This window comes from Taudactylus pleione, unplaced genomic scaffold, assembly GCF_031769625.1.
Source record: "Taudactylus pleione unplaced genomic scaffold, aTauple2 ptg001661l, whole genome shotgun sequence".
NCBI classification, from domain to species: Eukaryota; Metazoa; Chordata; class Amphibia; order Anura; family Myobatrachidae; genus Taudactylus; species Taudactylus pleione.
In genome coordinates this window covers 4,224,393-4,244,633 of record NW_028286058.1, presented here as the reverse complement: position 1 = coordinate 4,244,633, position 20,241 = coordinate 4,224,393, and the positions used below count along the sequence as shown (strand labels likewise).

At 45.3% G+C, this 20,241-nt stretch overlaps 1 protein-coding gene across 2 annotated transcripts in view; it reads left to right on the top strand.

Annotated features, from left to right (window-relative positions):
- Positions 1 to 20,241, top strand: part of UNC79 (unc-79 subunit of NALCN channel complex) — a 245,715-nt gene that overhangs the window by 184,378 nt on the left and 41,096 nt on the right. For both annotated transcript variants that reach the window (XM_088464341.1, XM_088464340.1), the window contains one exon: positions 7,555 to 7,659. In XM_088464341.1, the coding sequence (XP_088320467.1) occupies positions 7,555 to 7,659 (105 nt within the window). The remainder of the gene's footprint in view (positions 1 to 7,554; positions 7,660 to 20,241) is intronic.

Below are 20,241 nucleotides of genomic sequence, written 5' to 3'. Positions count from 1 at the left end.
GCACTTTTCAGCAAGTCTATTTTGCTACCAAATCTGTATCCGCCCCACTAAGGGGTAAATTTACTTAAGTGCAGGTTTTTAGAAGTGGAGCAACCAATCAGCTATTATCTTCTAGAAGGTGCTAGATAACTGATAAGTAGAATCTGATCAGTTGCTATGGGCAACAACTCCACTTCTATAAACCCACGATTTAGTAAATATATCAATAGGTCTCAGTTTATCTATTCTATAGAGTTTAAGGGGGAGATTAATAAAGCTTGGAGAGAGATAAAATTGGAGATAAATAGTACTAACCAATCAGCTCCTAACTGTTACTTTACAGGCTGTTTGAAAAGTGACAGGAGCTGATTGGTTGGTGATATTTATCTCCCTCCAAGCTCTATTAAATCTCACCCTTCCTTAACAATTATTCTTACATCCCTATTTTATCCTGAGAGGAAAACTGTCTCACGAAGATAATCTGTATTCATTTGGCCAAGCCTGATTAACGTAACCCTTGCACAGTTACTGGAAGTTTTTGGTTCTATTGGGCTCCCAGCTTCTCGCTCTTAGAAGTTTGTGGAGTTTGGCATAAACGAGATTCTCTTTTAATTGACGTAAATCTGTAGCCATAAATGTATGGCGTGAAATTCCGAGAATGAAGTGAAGAGCGGTGGGGTTGTGGTTAACTGTGACTAGCGACATCGGCGTCAGCTCTGCTACTAAACAAGTCTGTATCATCCACCTGAAATGCATCTGTATCAAACATATTAGTCATTCTTAGGATGATTTTTATTAACATTTGTTTTACAAGCCACTGTTTCACTTACTACCGATTAAAAAAAATCCAGTATCATTGATTTTAATATTTTTTTATTATGGTTTTTGTAGCGCTGCGGTATTACACTGCGCTGTACAATCAGACAATGTTGATCTAATGTTTACCGGCTAAAGCTGGGACCCCACCTAACAGATATATCTGCAGATGACGGTTGTTCACACACACAGAAAAACCATCATCTGGCTGCGAGTCCCGCTGGCCGAGGGGTGTGTCCGCGCCTCCCGTCCTTGCGGCCTCTGCTGCAAGTGTCTGCTGACCGCCCGTACACACAGCGCGATGCCCCCATATATCTGCAGATATATTGAGCAACACCTATGCAGCACAGCCGACGTGATATGTCTGTGAACAACGTCGTTCACAGACATATCGCTGGTACACACTGGCCAACGGGCACCCGATATATTGGCCGATCAATTGTTATATTGGCTGAACAAATATATCTGCCCGTGTGTACCCAGCATATTTTTCTGAACATGGACTAATTTAGTCAGAAGTCAATAAACCTCAAAGTATATTTTTGGATTGCCAGGAAACCAGAGAACTCGGAGGAATCCCACAATGAGGATATAGAGAAACGCAGCATAAATAGTGTCCTAGTTAGATCTGAACCAAAGGTGGCACTAATAATATTAATTACACTAATTACTACCGCTGTGTTTTCTCTTTGGATCACTGTATACTACCTAAAAGAGCAGATAACATGAAAAAGGGATCATTCATTTCATATCACCATACTGTATACATCTCTTTATTCCTCCCAGCAAAAGCACAGTACATCACTTCTCAAAAGATATTAGGTAATCGTATTACATTGCTAGCATGTAGCTAGCAAAGACAATCCAATAAAGGAACCACATAGTCTCCATATCAAAAATATATATAGAGCAAAATCAAAACCCATTATGTAGTCCCCCCCGCCCCCTCCATAAATCTGTACTGTTAAGCTGGGTACACATTGACAATTTTTTTTAACGATTCCGATGGATTGGAATGACAGTTCGTTCAAATTGTCAGTGTGTATGCACTATGGGCCCGATTCCGACCCGTTTTCTAAGCCGCGGATGCATGCTATGGGCGAACCAGTCACTGCGTCCGGGAATTACGCTAATTTGAGTGACAGCGCCGTTTGTGGGTGGTAACAGGGGAAGGTGCTTGTGAACGGGGGAGTGGTGCTGGGAACGCAGGCGTGTCTGGGCATCAAAACAGAGTTTTATGGGTGTGCATAATTAGCATGGAGGCGTCACTTGGTTGTATATCTGCCTGCAGTCTACCTCAAGCGCTGCGTGCAGCTCCGATGGCTCTCGATGGTTCTGATTAATCATACACTTCCTGGAGATGACGTGTGCTAACAAAGATAGGTGGGCGTCTTTAGACTGGCGTGCTTTCGCTCTTCCGTAGCTCTCTAAGACACAGAGGGCGTCCTTACACCAGACAGTGCGATCACGGATTTTGCATACCCGGCTCCTTTTGGCTGCGAGAGAGCTCAGCTTATCGTCCAGGTCTGAATCGACCCCTATGTGCGCTCCTGCGGCAGCGGCCGTTGCATCTTCAAGTCTCTCCTACATGCAGCTCAATCGGACAATCTCGTTAACGAGTTCTCACAAATCGTGCAGTGTGTACACACTAGCGGACAACCAGGCATTATGTTAACATTATATAGTTAACGATCTAACCACCAAACGATGCAAAATATATCGGTCGGTCAATTGGAAGATTGCAGTGTGTATGCACTATATCGTCGGAATTCAAGGGAAATCTGAACAACCATCGCATGGTTTGCTGATCGTGTGATGTGCACCCAGCTTTATAAATATATAGATGACAGCTCCCCATCACAGCTTCTTTAACGCTAATTAAAAAAATAAAATAAAAGTGTTCATTTGCAAGGTTTTTTTTCTAAAAGTGGAAATCAATGTGTAATCCGAGGTACGTCAGCAAGTTTAGAGTGTCCTGACTAATTGGAAATTATGTTAATGTAGAAGCTGGTCAATACTATTGATCTACGTCTGAGACCGTCAGTGGGGGATAAATTGGTTTTATTTCCCTGAATCAGGACATTGTTTGTGAATACTGCTATTGAAGGATTAAATGACCACATCATATCATAAGTAAAACCAGGACCCAAATGCTTACTTTCCTGGGGTATGCTATTCAGGCTAACCTTCCCAAATATTGCGTCCGCCCGCTGATACTCTACCTGCTTGTGTTGCTCAGGAGCATAGTGGATGACAAGCTGTCTGTCTAGAAGACCAGTTCTCTTTTTAGTCAGTATTGTTTTAAGACCCGAGTGTTACGTAAGTTTACTCAGTTTGGGGTATTTTAAACCTTTACAATCATTTTATTTTTTTGTGGAAAAAAAGGTTAGACTTATTGCCTTTACAAGATAACGGAACTCTTCATTGACTTTTAATATTATTATTCAGTGACTTACAGTACGGGCGCATTTTCCCACACATGATATGCTCCCTAGCATCACACGTAAGGCACTACACACTGGACGATATGCTGTATGAGCGATATCGGCCGCTGCGGGCCTGGCAGGGGTGCCGGCATCAGTAAGTGCATAGACATTTGCCGATGCCGGCAACGACGAACGACCAAGCGGGACGGGGGGCGGGGACATTCTGCATTCGGCAGAATGGCATCGTTAACAATATCCCCAGAACAAGGTGCATATACAGACGACTGGGGATATCGTTAATGACCCGCAGGAGCGTGCATCGTTCGTCGTTAAGTTCATACACACTGGACGATTTGAGCGATATATCGTTAAATGATATTGTCTCTGTCGTTCATATTGTCCATAAAAATTGTCCAGTGTGTACGGGGCTTTAGAAGGATATCAGATTTGGGCAAGTTTTGATATCACAGAAAAGTACCAAACTGCAGGCTGATGGCATCTATCTGTGTGTCTATCTTTCTGTCTCATATGTATCTATCTCATATCTATCTATCTTCCTCATGTCTGTCTGTCTGTCTCATTCTCATGTCTGTCTGGCTGTCTGTCTGTCTCTCTCATCCTCATGTCTATCTCTCTCATCCTCATGTCTGTCTGTCTCATCCTCATGCTTGTCTGTCTGTCTCCAACTCTGATCTGTGGATGACTTGTTCCATTTGAGACTGAGGACGTCATTCAGAGTCGGTCGCTCGGGAGCGATCGGTAGCACCCAAAGTGATCAAGAATATGCAAAACAAGCGCTCAGTCGCAACGCACATCGTAAGCGCGGATACACCCACAACAATGAAAGCACACCTATCTCTACGGCCTAATTCAGAGTCGGTCGCAGGCGGCAACCTACGTCAGCACGATTAAGACCTGTTACAGTGTTAATTGCCTACAGACATCGGTTGAGGCAGAAACCATCGCCTGCACTCGCAATGCTTAAGGTAGACCCTGGGCAACCTTTAGCACTACGAGCAGTAGCATCGTTATTGCAACGAGATGACGTGTGTGATAACTCACTCAGTAATATATGCACGCCCTTAAAACGCCCTTTTTAAGGTCAACCACGCCTGCGTCCGCACCACCGCACCCCCGTTCACAAGCACCTTCCCCTGTAACCACCCACAAACGGCACGAAATGTCAATCACAGCTGCGACCTCGTAGTGACTAACGAGCAAGGGGATTGCGGTCGGAAAGACAGGCTTGCGCACGCGCACTGCCATGTACATGCATGCGCAGTTTAAAAAACCTCGCTCGCTGCGACCAATCGATCCGTGCAATCGCCTCTGAATGAGGTCCTGAAACAGGCCCCCAGTCGTTTCCCAGATGAAATGAGAGACCTTTGTATACTCTCCAACTTCTGAGTAGAGTCTCTAGGTCATAACTTGCTACAGTCCATAACTGATAACTTTACTCAGTGTTCTACTTCTGTTTTTCACACTTGTTCTTTCAACTCCTTCCCACTGGGCTGAACTAATGATCTTGAGTTCAAGAATTTTTTTTAATATCAACCTCTGTGATTGCTTCTGGTTTTCACACTGATTTTTTGTGTGCAGAGTATTATCTCACTTTGAAGAGTCAGGTTGGGAGTTTTGCACAGAACCCTCTAATGTTAGAGGATGTATCTATGTTCTTCTCTAATATAAATGTCGATGCCAATGGTATCTAAGCTTACGTTATTGCATAAAGACAACACTTTTATAGTCACCAATGTGTGCATCACCTATAATAAAGCTCAAATGTTTGTCAACCCTGTAATCTGCAGAAATACTGAATTCCCAGGCTAGTGCTCATTGCCTGGATATTAAGTTGAAAGGATTCTTCCTCGCCAAAGCTGTACAATCTCTCACAGCTCTGCAAGGCTTAATAGAACAAAAATTCTTGTTTGTCTGTTATTAAACGAGATGGATGTTGTCTGCTGACTGTCACCCATTCTTTGTAATTAATGAACATTTCTGGGACTGATAGATGGCTGTGCTAGCTGCTGCGAATCCTGGCTTTTCAGAGCTTTGCTGCTACAACATATGTTTAAAGCTTAATTTTAACTCCATCCAGCAATGGCAAGGATCCTGGTAAATTAATTATACCAGAGGGATTGGTATTTCTTTCTCATATTAACAAATTGCATAAAATCGGATTTAAAAAAAATAAAAATAAATCAAAAACAGATTTATTTGATTTAAATAGGATTATTTTATAATTTTTTTTTAAATAAACGTTTAAAAATGTAAAACGTTTACATAAAAAAATTCTTAATAAAAAATCCTATTTAAATCCCCAAAAAATGATTTAAATCAAATAAATCCATTTTTGATTTTTTTTTTAAATTCGATTTTTATGCAACCCTATACAATTCATTTAATGGAGTATTCAACCACTTCTTGCAACTTGTAGGGAAACACAAACCAATCTTATGATTTGCAGGAGGTGACTGGGTGCTTCCTCGGAATTAAACTGTGCTTACACATACAGGAAGCAACCATTTATTTTTGGCTCAACCTATATTTATTGGTTATACCTCATAAATATTGGTCATGCCTCATGAATATTGGTCATACCTCATGAATATTGGTCATGCCTCATGAATATTGGTCATACTTCATGAATATTGGTCATGCCTCATGAATGTTGGTCATACTTCATGAATATTGGTCATGTCTCATGAATGTTGGTCATACCTCATGAATGTTGGTCATACCTCATGACTATTGGTCATGCCTAAGGAATATTGGTCATATCTCATGACTATTGGTCATACCTCATGAATATTGGTCATACCTCATGAATATTGGTCATGCCTCATGAATTTTGGTCATGCCTCATGAATATTGGTCATACTTCATGAATATTGGTCATGCCTCATGAATAATGGTCATACCTCATGAATATTGGTCATGCCTCATGAATGTTGGTCATACCTCATGAATATTGGTCATGCCTCATGAATGTTGGTCATACCTCATGAATATTGGTCATACTTCATGAATATTGGTCATGTCTCATGAATGTTGGTCATACCTCATGAATATTGGTCATACCTCATGACTATTGGTCATGCCTAATGAATATTGGTCATACCTCATGACTATTGGTCATGCCTAATGAATGTTGGTCATGCCTAATGAATATTGGTCACCATGACTTTGGTTTCTAATAATCCTCATGCATATTCACAACATGGCAGCTTCCATTGTTTACAGCTATGGATTTTTGTAGATAAATATGCACTTGCACTTAATACAGGAGTCACTGACACCAGGCACCAGAGTGGTTAGCATGGCTGTCTTGCAGTGCTGGGGCCTTGATTTCAGACCAATTGTGAAGCCTGTATGATCTCCACATGATTGTGTGGGTTTACTACAATTGCTGTCCCCTGTGCGCCAAATCTGCTCCACGCGATTTACTGGTAGAAATGGCCAGTCTACAAATACTCACCACAACCTAGTGTATTGAATATACTGTATTAAATACACTAGTATCATGGTGAGTAGGTTGTAGACTGGCCATTTTTGGATTCAGTACAGTGTCACCTGTTCTTACCATGCTGATGTAAGCTGAATGAATGGAAGACCCCTGACCCCACTATAGTTACGCCCTTGACTAGGGATGACTAACTGAAAACTATTTGGCCCTAGAGTCGGCCCTAGAGTTTATGTTCACCTGTAGCGGACATATTAAATAGTTATCTTCACTAGGGCGGTGACTGGTGTGTCTTAATGCAATTTCTACCTTGTACATCATTATGAAATATGTAGTGTCAATTATTTCAACGTTTCTGCTAGTGTGTTTGTTTGTGTACATATATATGTTTTTAGCATGGACATGTGGCTTTAAGGTGTTTATATATATATATATATATATATATATATATATATAAACTTACCTGGGTCACCTAAGTCTCCGCCCCATCCTACTCTCTGCTCTGTCCGATGCCCCAGTAAAACCCCCACCCCATCCACCCGCATCGCTCTGTCCACCCCCTGGCTCCTATTCTTGGAGGCTGGACCTCTTCTAGGTCTGTCCCACGTCCCACTGCGTGTGCACTGAGGGGATGGAACTAACCGATTTATTATTTATATATATATATATATATATATATATATATGCATATACACACAATAAACATACTTCACCTTTAAGTATTCTTTCAGCCAATGGCTGTTGCATTACAGAGGGTTATAGATTTTCCTGCTTCGGGCTCAAAGATCTGATGTGGAGGGGAGCCCTACAGACATTAATAGTAATATGTGGATTGATGATTGACGCTCTTTTTCTAATGTTATTTTGCAGGAAAGAGATAAGTTCTATCTGACCCGCAGTGTTATATTAGATCTTCTACAAGCTTTGAAATTGAAATCTCCTCTGCCGGACACAAACCTCTTGCTGCTAGTCCAGGTATACAATGCTCTGAAGATTTACACTGGGAGGAATGAAGGGAGATAATTGCAAATAGAAGTAAATGGCCCATTTAATCAATGAATCTCCCCAGTGCCTGCACTTTATGTGCTAAACCTTTTCATTAAATTAAAGGACCTGCGTTAAGAATCTGTATTTGCGGGTGAGATCATGAGACTATTTTTAGCAATGTGATCTACTTAAACAAGTTACTGACTTAAAGTGGACGCATCACTTACTGACAGTATAAGCAGCTATTTACCAGTTCACTAGGAACTTGTGCCTCATTTTTATTACAACTGATTGGATAGTGTGAGAGCGTGTGACAGCCACAGATGCAGTGTGAGAGAGAACATGACAGTCAGAGAGATGCAGTGTGAGAGAGAACATGACAGTCAGAGATGCAGTGTGAGAGCGTGTGACAGCCACAGATGCAGTGTGCAGGGGAAGCCGTGTGATAATAACACCACCTGGAGGTGGCGTTATCCAGGGTCTCCCCCGGTTACCGGGCTCCCACTCTGCTCTAACGGGGAGAGCAGAGGCGGGAGCCGGTACCAGTAATCAGCTATGTGGTCTAAAGAGACCGCAAGCTGATTGCTGTAAAAAAAAGAAAAAAAAAATTAAACATTTTTTTTTTCACTTACCTGAATCCAGGGACCGGTGATCGGGCCTCCGGTGATGGCTCCTCTCCGGTCAGCTGGTCTCCCACAGTGCACTGGGGCCCGGTCATCAGGTGATCGGGCCCCAGTGCAGTATGGGAGATCACCTGATCGGGAAGCCGGGAGAAGACCACCGGAGGCCAGGAGGATGCAGGTAAGTGTAATGAAGGGAGGGGGGGTCGCGGGGGTCCGCGATCGCGGGGGGCGGGGCTTAGCGCCGGGGGGCGGGGCTTCGCGTCGGTGGGGGGTAGTAGCGGTGGTCGGTCGGCGCATGCGCGTGCTCTTAGTCGCGGTATTTTTTCCGAAAATACCGCGACTAGATTGCGGATGGGATCCGCAAGGACAGAGCTTTATCGCAAGCTCTGTCCCTGCAAGGGATTTATAGTAAATCCCTGTGATATTACCTGAATTCGCAATGCGAATTCACTCGGTAATATCACACTACAATCCGCATTCAATATGCGGATTGTAGTAAATAGAGCCCACAGTGTGATAGAGAACATGACAGTCAGAGAGATACAGTGTGAGAGAGAACATGACAGTCGGAGAGATGCAGTGTGAGAGAGAACATGACAGTCAGAGACATACAGTGTGTGAGAGAACATGACAGTCAGAGAGATGTAGTGAGAGAAAGAACATGACAGTCAGAGAGATGCAGTGAGAGAGAGAACATGACAGTTAGAGAGATACAGTGAGAGAGAACATGACAGTCAGAGAGATGCAGTATGAGAGAGAACATGACAGTCAGAGAGAGGCAGTGTGAGAGAGAAAACATGACAGTCGGAGAGATACAGTGTGAGAGAGAACATGACAGTCAGAGAGATGTAGTGAGAGAAAGAACATGACAGTCGAGAGATGCAGTTAGAGAGAGAACATGACAGTCAGAGAGATGCAGTGTGAGAGAGAACATGACAGTCAGAGAGATACAGTGTGAGAGAGAACATGACAGTCAGAGAGATACAGTGTGAGAGAGAACATGACAGTCAGAGAGATACAGTGTGAGAGAGGACATGACAGAGAGATGCAGTGTGAGAGAGAACATGACAGTCAGACATACAGTGTGTGAGAGAACATGACAGTCAGAGAGATACAGTGTGAGAGAGGAAATGACAGTCAGAGCGATGCAGTGAGAGAGAGAACATGACAGTTAGAGAGATACAGTGAGAGAGAACATGACAGCCAGAGAGATGCAGTGAGAGAGAGAACATGACAGCCAGAGATGCAGTGTGAGAGAGAACATGACAGTCAGAGAGATGTAGTGAGAGAGAGAACATGACAGCCAGAGAGATGCTGTGTGAGAGAGGAACATGAGTCAGAGAGATGCAGTGAGAGAGAACATGACAGTCAGAGAGATGCAGTGAGAGAGAGAACATGACAGTCAGAGAGATGCAGTGTGAGAGAGGAACATGAGTCAGAGAGATGCAGTGAGAGAGAGAACATGACAGTCAGAGAGATTCAGTGAGAGAGAGAACATGACAGTCAGAGAGATGCAGTGTGTGAGAGAGAACATGAGTGAGAGAGATGCAGTGAGAGAGAAAACATGACAGTCAGAGAGATACAGTGTGAGAGAGAACATGACAGTCAGAGAGATGCAGTGAGAGAGAGAACATGACAGTTAGAGAGATACAGTGAGAGAGAACATGACAGTCAGAGAGATACAGTGTGAGAGTGAACATGACAGTCAGAGAGATACAGTGTGAGAGTGAACATGACAGTCAGAGAGATGCAGTATGAGAGAGAACATGACAGTCAGAGAGATGCAGTATGAGAGAGAACATGACAGTCAGAGAGAGGCAGTGTGAGAGAGAAAACATGACAGTCGGAGAGTTGCAGATAGAGAGAGAACATGACAGTCAGAGAGATGCAGTGTGAGAGAGAACATGATAGAGAGATGCAGTGTGAGAGAGAACATGACAGTCAGAGAGATACAGTGTGAGAGAGAACATGACAGTCAGAGAGATGCAGTGAGAGAAAGAACATGACAGTCAGAGAGATGCAGTTAGAGAGAGAACATGACAGTCAGAGAGATGCAGTGTGAGAGAGAAAACATGACAGTCGGAGAGATACAGTGTGAGAGAGAACATGACAGTCGGAGAGATGCAGTGTGAGAGAGAACGTGACAGTCAGAGATGCAGTGTGAGAGAGAACATGACAGCCAGAGAGATGCAGTGTGAGAGAGAACATGACAGTCAGAAAGATACAGTGTGAGAGAGAACATGACAGTCAGAGAGAGGCAGTGTGAGAGAGAAAACATGACAGTCGGAGAGATGCAGTTAGAGAGAGAACATGACAGTCAGAGAGATGCAGTGTGAGAGAGAACACGACAGTCAGAGAGATACAGTGTGAGAGAGAACATGACAGTCAGAGAGATGCAGTGTGAGAGAGAACATGACAGTCAGAGATGCAGTGAGAGAGAGAACATGATAGTCAGAGAGATGTAGTGAGAGAAAGAACATGACAGTCGAGAGATGCAGTTAGAGAGAGAACATGACAGTCAGAGAGATGCAGTGTGAGAGAGAACATGACAGTCAGAGAGATACAGTGTGAGAGAGAACATGACAGTCAGAGAGATACAGTGTGAGAGAGAACATGACAGTCAGAGAGATGCAGTGTGAGAGAGAACATGACAGTCAGAGAGAGGCAGTGTGAGAGAGATAACTTGACAGTCGGAGAGATGCAGTTAGAGAGAGAACATGACAGTCAGAGAGATGCAGTGTGAGAGAGAACATGATAGAGAGATGCAGTGTGAAAGAGAACATGACAGTCAGAGAGATGCAGTGAGAGAAAGAACATGACAGTCAGAGAGATGCAGTTAGAGAGAGAACATGACAGTCAGAGAGATGCTGTGTGAGAGAGAACATGACAGTCAGAGAGATACAGTGTGAGAGAGAACATGACAGTCGGAGAGATGCAGTGAGAGAGAGAACATGACAGCCGGAGAGATGCAGTGTGAGTGAGAACATGACAGTCAGAGAGATGTAGTGAGAGAGAGAACATGACAGCCACAGAGATGCAGTGTGAGAGAGAACATGACAGTCAGAGAGATACAGTGTGAGAGAGGAACATGAGTCAGAGAGATGCAGTGAGAGAGAGAACATGACAGTCAGAGAGATGCAGTGAGAGAGAGAACATGACAGTCAGAGAGATGCAGTGAGAGAGAAAACATGACAGTCAGAGAGATGCAGTGTGAGAGAGAACATGACAGTCAGAGATGCAGTGTGAGAGTGAACATGACAGTCGGAGAGATGCAGAGTGAGAGAGAACATGACAGTCGGAGATATGCAGTGTGAGAGACAACATGACAGTCAGAGAGATGCAGTGTGAGAGAGAACATGTGAGTCAGAGAGATGCAGTGTGAGAGAGAACATGACAGTCAGAGAGAAACAGTGTGAGAGAGAACTTGACAGTCGGAGAGATGCAGTGTGAGAGAGAACATGTGAGTCAGAGAGATACAGTGTGAGAGAGAACATGACAGTCGGAGAGATGCAGTGTGAGAGAGAACATGTGAGTCAGAGAGATGCAGTGAGAGAGAGAACATGAGAGTCAGAGAGAGGCAGTGTGAGAGAGAACATGACAGTCTGAGATGCAGAGAGAGAGAGAACATGAGAGTCAGAGAGATACAGTGTGAGAGAGGACATGACAGTCAGAGATGCAGTGTGAGAGAGAACTTGACAGTCGGAGAGATGCAGTGTGAGAGAGAACATGACAGTCGGAGAGATGCAGTGTGAGAGAGAACATGACAGTAAGAGAGATGCAGTGTGAGAGAGAACATGACAGTCGGAGAGATGCAGTGTGAGAGAGAACATGACAGTCGGAGAGATGCAGTGTGAGAGAGAACATGACAGTCAGAGATGCAGTGTGAGAGAGAACATGACAGTCAGAGAGATGCAGTGTGAGAGAGAACATGACAGTCGGAGAGATGCAGTGTGAGAGAGAACATGACAGTCGGAGAGATGCAGTCTGAGAGAGAACATGACAGTCGGAGAGATACAGTGTGAGAGAGAACATGACAGTCGGAGAGATGCAGTGTGAGAGAGAACATGACAGTCGGAGAGATGCAGTGTGTGAGAGAACATGACAGTCGGAGAGATGCAGTGTGAGAGAGAACATGACAGTCGGAGAGATGCCGTGTGAGAGAGAACGTGACAGTCAGAGATGCAGTGTGAGAGAGAACATGACAGTCAGAGAGATGCACTGTGAGAGAGAACATAACAGTCTGAGAGATGCAGTGTGAGAGAGAACATGACAGTCAGAGAGATACAGTGTGAGAGAGAACATGTGAGTCAGAGAGATACAGTGTGAGAGAGAACATGACAGTCAGAGAGGTACAGTGTGAGAGAGAACATGACAGTCGGAGAGATGCAGTGAGAGAGAACATGATAGAGAGATACAGTGTGAGAGAGAACATGTGAGTCAGAGAGATACAGTGTGAGAGAGAACATGACAGTAGGAGAGATGCAGTGTGAGAGAGAACATGTGAGTCAGAGAGATGCAGTGTGAGAGAGAACATGACAGTCAGAGAGATGCAGTGAGAGAGAACATGATAGAGAGATACAGTGTGAGAGAGAACATGTGAGTCAGAGAGATACAGTGTGAGAGAGAACATGACAGTCGGAGAGATGCAGTGTGAGAGAGAACATGTGAGTCAGAGAGATGCAGTGTGAGAGAGAACATGACAGTCGGAGAGATGCAGTGTGAGAGAGAACATGACAGTCAGAGAGATGCAGTGTGAGAGAGAACATGTGAGTCAGAGAGATACAGTGTGAGAGAGGACATGACAGTCGGAGAGATGCAGTGTGAGAGAGAACATGACAGTCGGAGAGATGCAGTGTGAGAGAGAATAATGACAGTCGGAGAGATGCAGTGTGAGAGAGAACATGATAGAGAGATGCAGTGTGTGAGAGAGAACATGATAGAGAGATTTAGTGTGAGAGAGAACATGACAGTCGGAGAGATGCAGTGTGAGAGAGAACATGACAGTCAGAGAGATGCAGTGTGAGAGAGAACACGACAGTCGGAGAGATGCAGTGTGAGAGAGAAGATGACAGTCGGAGAGATGCAGTGTGAGAGAGAACATGACAGTCGGAGAGATGCAGTGTGAGAGAGAACATGACAGTCGGAGAGATGCAGTGTGAGAGAGAACATGACAGTCGGAGAGATGCAGTGTGAGAGAGAACATGACAGTCGGAGAGATGCAGTGTGAGAGAGAGCATGACAGTCGGAGAGATGCAGTGTGAGAGAGAACATGACAGTCGGAGAGATGCAGTGTGAGAGAGAACATGACAGTCGGAGAGATGCAGTGTGAGAGAGAACATGACAGTCGGAGAGATGCAGTGTGAGAGAGAACATGACAGTCAGAGATGCAGTGTGAGAGAGAACATGACAGTCGGAGAGATGCAGTGTGAGATAGAACATGACAGTCGGAGAGATGCAGTGTGAGAGAGAACATGACAGTCAGAGAGATGCAGTGTGAGATAGAACATGACAGTCGGAGAGATGCAGTGTGAGAGAGAACATGACAGTCAGAGATGCAGTGTGAGAGAGAACATGACAGTCGGAGAGATGCAGTGTGAGATAGAACATGACAGTCGGAGAGATGCAGTGTGAGAGAGAACATGACAGTCAGAGAGATGCAGTGTGAGAGAGAACATGACAGTCGGAGAGATGCAGTGTGAGAGAGATCATGACAGTCAGAGATGCAGAGTGAGAGAGAACATGACAGTCGGAGATATGCAGTGTGAGAGAGAACATGACAGTCAGAGAGATGCAGTGTGAGAGAGAATATGACAGTCAGAGAGATGCAGTGTGAGAGAGAACATGACAGTCAGAGAGATACAGTGTGAGAGAGAACATGTGAGTCAGAGAGATGCAGTGTGAGAGAGAACATGACAGTCAGAGAGAAACAGTGTGAGAGAGAACATGACAGTCGGAGAGATGCAGTGTGAGAGAGAACATGTGAGTCAGAGAGATACAGTGTGAGAGAGAACATGACAGTCGGAGAGATGCAGTGTGAGAGAGAACATGTGAGTCAGAGAGATGCAGTGAGAGAGAGAACATGAGAGTCAGAGAGAGGCAGTGTGAGAGAGAACATGACAGTCAGAGATGCAGTGTGAGAGAGAACATGACAGTCGGAGAGATGCAGTGTGAGAGAGAACATGACAGTCGGAGAGATGCAGTCTGAGAGAGAACATGACAGTTGGAGAGATACAGTGTGAGAGAGAACATGACAGTCGGAGAGATGCAGTGTGAGAGAGAACATGACAGTCAGAGAGATGCAGTGTGTGAGAGAACATGACAGTCGGAGAGATGCAGTGTGAGAGAGAACATGACAGTCGGAGAGATGCAGTGTGAGAGAGAACATGACAGTCAGAGATGCAGTGTGAGAGATAACATGACAGTCAGAGAGATGCAGTGTGAGAGAGAACATAACAGTCAAAGAGATACAGTGTGAGAGAGAACATGACAGTCAGAGAGGTACAGTGTGAGAGAGAACATGACAGTCGGAGAGATGCAGTGAGAGAGAACATGATAGAGAGATACAGTGTGAGAGAGAACATGTGAGTCAGAGAGATACAGTGTGAGAGAGAACATGACAGTCGGAGAGATGCAGTGTGAGAGAGAACATGTGAGTCAGAGAGATGCAGTGTGAGAGAGAACATGACAGTCAGAGAGATGCAGTGAGAGAGAACATGATAGAGAGATACAGTGTGAGAGAGAACATGTGAGTCAGAGAGATACAGTGTGAGAGAGAACATGCCAGTCGGAGAGATGCAGTGTGAGAGAGAACATGTGTCAGAGAGATGCAGTGTGAGAGAGAACATGACAGTCGGAGAGATGCAGTGTGAGAGAGAACATGACAGTCAGAGAGATGCAGTGTGAGAGAGAACATGTGAGTCAGAGAGATACAGTGTGAGAGAGGACATGACAGTCGGAGAGATGCAGTGTGAGAGAGAACATGACAGTCGGAGAGATGCAGTGTGAAAGAGAACATGACAGTCGGAGAGATGCAGTGTGAGAGAGAATAATGACAGTCGGAGAGACGCAGTGTGAGAGAGAACATGATAGAGAGATGCAGTGTGTGAGAGAGAACATGATAGAGAGATGTAGTGTGAGAGAGAACATGACAGTCGGAGAGATGCAGTGTGAGAGAGAACATGACAGTCAGAGAGATGCAGTGTGAGAGAGAACATGATAGTCAGAAAGATGCAGTGTGAGAGAGAACTTGACAGTCGGAGAGATGCAGTGTGAGAGAGAACACGACAGTCAGAGATGCAGTGTGAGAGAGGACATGACAGTCGGAGAGATGCAGTGTGAGAGAGAACATGACAGTCGGAGAGATGCAGTGTGAGAGAGAACATGACAGTCGGAGAGATGCAGTGTGAGAGAGAATAATGACATTCGGAGAGATGCAGTGTGAGAGAGAACATGATAGAGAGATGTAGTGTGAGAGAGAACATGACAGTCGGAGAGATGCAGTGTGAGAGAGAACATGACAGTCGGAGAGATGCAGTGTGAGAGAGAACATGACAGTCGGAGAGATGCAGTGTGAGAGAGAACATGACAGTCGGAGAGATGCAGTGTGAGAGAGAACATGACAGTCGGAGAGATGCAGTGTGAGAGAGAACATGACAGTCAGAGATGCAGTGTGAGAGAGAACATGACAGTCGGAGAGATGCAGTGTGAGAGAGAACATGACAGTCGGAGAGATGCAGTGTGAGAGAGAACATGACAGTCGGAGAGATGCAGTGTGAGAGAGAACATGACAGTCGGAGAGATGCAGTGTGAGAGAGATCATGACAGTCAGAGATGCAGTGTGAGAGAGAACATGACAGTCGGAGAGATGCAGTTAGAGAGAGAACTTGACAGTCGGAGAGATGCAGTGTGAGAGAGAATAATGACAGTCGGAGAGATGCAGTGTGAGAGAGAACATGATAGAGAGATGCAGTGTGTGAGAGAGAACATGATAGCGAGATGTAGTGTGAGAGAGAACATGACAGTCGGAGAGATGCAGTGTGAGAGAGAACATGACAGTCAGAGAGATGCAGTGTGAGAGAGAACATGACAGTCAGAGAGATGCAGTGTGAGAGAGAACATGACAGTCAGAGATGCAGTGTGAGAGAGGACATGACAGTCGGAGAGATGCAGTGTGAGACAGAACATGACAGTCGGAGAGATGCAGTGTGAGAGAGAACATGACAGTCGGAGAGATGCAGTGTGAGAGAGAATAATGACATTCGGAGAGATGCAGTGTGAGAGAGAACATGATAGAGAGATGCAGTGTGTGAGAGAGAACATGATAGAGAGATGTAGTGTGAGAGAGAACATAACAGTCGGAGAGATGCAGTGTGAGAGAGAACATGACAGTCGGAGAGATGCAGTGTGAGAGAGAACATGACAGTCGGAGAGATGCAGTGTGAGAGAGAACATGACAGTCGGAGAGATGCAGTGTGAGAGAGAACATGACAGTCGGAGAGATGCAGTGTGAGAGAGAACATGACAGTCAGAGATGCAGTGTGAGAGAGAACATGACAGTCGGAGAGATGCAGTGTGAGAGAGAACATGACAGTCGGAGAGATGCAGTGTGAGAGAGAACATGACAGTCAGAGAGATGCAGTGTGAGAGAGAACATGACAGTCAGAGAGATGCAGTGTGAGAGAGATCATGACAGTCAGAGATGCAGTGTGAGAGAGAACATGACAGTCGGAGTGATGCAGTGTGAGAGAGAACATGACAGTCGGAGAGATGCAGTGTGAGAGAGAACATGACAGTCGGAGAGATGCAGTGTGAGAGAGAATAATGACATTCGGAGAGATGCAGTGTGAGAGAGAACATGATAGAGAGATGCAGTGTGTGAGAGAGAACATGATAGAGAGATGTAGTGTGAGAGAGAACATAACAGTCGGAGAGATGCAGTGTGAGAGAGAACATGACAGTCGGAGAGATGCAGTGTGAGAGAGAACATGACAGTCGGAGAGATTCAGTGTGAGAGAGAACATGACAGTCGGAGAGATGCAGTGTGAGAGAGAACATGACAGTCGGAGAGATGCAGTGTGAGAGAGAACATGACAGTCAGAGATGCAGTGTGAGAGAGAACATGACAGTCGGAGAGATGCAGTGTGAGAGAGAACATGACAGTCGGAGAGATGCAGTGTGAGAGAGAACATGACAGCCAGAGAGATGCAGTGTGAGAGAGAACATGTGAGTCAGAGAGATGCAGTGTGAGAGAGAACATGACAGTCAGAGAGATGCAGTGTGAGAGAGAACATAACAGTCAGAGAGATGCAGTGTGAGAGAGAACATGACAGTCAGAGAGATGCAGTGTGAGAGAGAACATGACAGTCGGAGAGGTCCAGTGTGAGAGAGAACATGTGAGTCAGAGAGATACAGTGTGAGAGAGAACATGACAGTCAGAGAGATGCAGTGTGAGAGAGAACATGACAGTCGGAGAGATGCAGTGTGAGAGAGGACTTGACAGTCGGAGAAATGCAGTGTGAGAGAGAACATGACAGTCGGAGAGATGCAGTGTGAGAGAGAACATGACAGTCGGAGAGATGCAGTGTGAGAGAGAACATGACAGTCGGAGAGATGCAGTGTGAGAGAGAACATGACAGTCGGAGAGATGCAGTGTGAGAGAGAACATGACAGTCAGAGATGCAGTGTGAGAGAGAACATGACAGTCGGAGAGATGCAGTGTGAGAGAGAACATGACAGTCGGAGAGATGCAGTGTGAGAGAGAACATGACAGCCAGAGAGATGCAGTGTGAGAGAGAACATGTGAGTCAGAGAGATGCAGTGTGAGAGAGAACATGACAGTCAGAGAGATGCAGTGTGAGAGAGAACATAACAGTCAGAGAGATGCAGTGTGAGAGAGAACATGACAGTCAGAGAGATGCAGTGTGAGAGAGAACATGACAGTCGGAGAGGTCCAGTGTGAGAGAGAACATGTGAGTCAGAGAGATACAGTGTGAGAGAGAACATGACAGTCAGAGAGATGCAGTGTGAGAGAGAACATGACAGTCGGAGAGATGCAGTGTGAGAGAGAACATGACAGTCAGAGATGCAGTGTGAGAGAGAACATGACAGTCGGAGAGATGCAGTGTGAGAGAGAACATGACAGTCGGAGAGATGCAGTGTGAGAGAGAACATGACAGGTCGGAGAGATGCAGTGTGAGAGAGAACATGACAGTCAGAGAGATGCAGTGTGAGAGAGAACATGATAGAGAGATGCAGTGTGAGAGAGAACATGACAGTCAGAGAGATGCAGTGTGAGAGAGAACATGACAGTCAGAGAGATGCAGAGTGAGAGAGAACATGACAGTCGGAGAGATGCAGTGTGAGAGAGAACATGACAGTCAGAGATGCAGTGTGAGAGAGGACTTGACAGTCGGAGAGATGCAGTGTGAGAGAGAACATGACAGTCGGAGAGATGCAGTGTGAGAGAGAACATGACAGTCGGAGAGATGCAATGTGAGAGAGAACATGACAGTCAGAGAGATGCAGTGTGAGAGAGAACATGACAGTCAGAGAGATGCAGTGTGAGAGAGAACATGACAGTCGGAGAGATGCAGTGTGAGAGAGAACATGTGAGTCAGAGAGATACAGTGTGAGAGAGGACATGACAGTCGGAGAGATGCAGTGTTAGAGAGGAAATGACAGTCGGAGAGATGCAGTGTGAGAGAGAACATGACAGTCAGAGAGATGCAGTGTGAGAGAGAACATGACAGTCAGAGAGATGCAGTGTGAGAGAGAACATGACAGTCTGAGAGATGCAGTGTGAGAGAGAACATGACAGTCAGAGATGCAGTGTGAGAGAGAACATGACAGTCGGAGAGATGCAGTGTGAGAGAGAACATGACAGTCGGAGAGATGCAGTGTGAGAGAGAACATGACAGTCAGAGAGATGCAGTGTGAGAGAGAAAATGACAGTCAGAGAGATGCAGTGTGAGAGAACATGACAGTCGGAGAGATGCAGTGTGAGAGAGAACATGACAGTCAGAGATGCAGTGTGAGAGAGAACATGACAGTCGGAGAGATGCAGTGTGAGAGAGAACATGACAGTCGGAGAGATGCAGTGTGAGAGAGAACATGACAGTCGGAGAGATGCAGTGTGAGAGAGAACATGACAGTCGGAGAGATGCAGTGTGAGATAACATGTGAGTCGGAGAGATGCAGTGTGAGAGAGAACATGACAGTCAGAGAGATGCAGTGTGAGAGAGAACATGACAGTCAGAGAGATGCAGTGTGAGAGAGAACATGACAGTCTGAGAGATGCAGTGTGAGAGAGAACATGACAGTCAGAGATGCAGTGTGAGAGAGAACATGACAGTCGGAGAGATGCAGTGTGAGAGAGAACATGACAGTCGGAGAGATGCAGTGTGAGAGAGAACATGACAGTCAGAGAGATGCAGTGTGAGAGAGAACATGACAGTCAGAGAGATGCAGTGTGAGAGAACATGACAGTCGGAGAGATGCAGTGTGAGAGAGAACATGACAGTCAGAGATGCAGTGTGAGAGAGAACATGACAGTCGGAGAGATGCAGTGTGAGAGAGAACATGACAGTCGGAGAGATGCAGTGTGAGAGAGAACATGACAGTCGGAGAGATGCAGTGTGAGATAACATGTGAGTCAGAGAGATGCAGTGTGAGAGAGAACATGACAGTCAGAGAGATGCAGTGTGAGAGAGAACATAACAGTCAGAGAGATGCAGTGTGAGAGAGAACATGACAGTCAGAGAGATGCAGTGTGAGAGAGAACATGACAGTCGGAGAGATGCAGTGTGAGAGAGAACATGACAGTCAGAGAGATGCAGTGTGAGAGAGAACATGACAGTCGGAGAGATGCAGTGTGAGAGAGATCATGACAGTCAGAGATGCAGTGTGAGAGAGAGGTCATGACGGAGAGATGCAGTGTGAGAGAGAACAT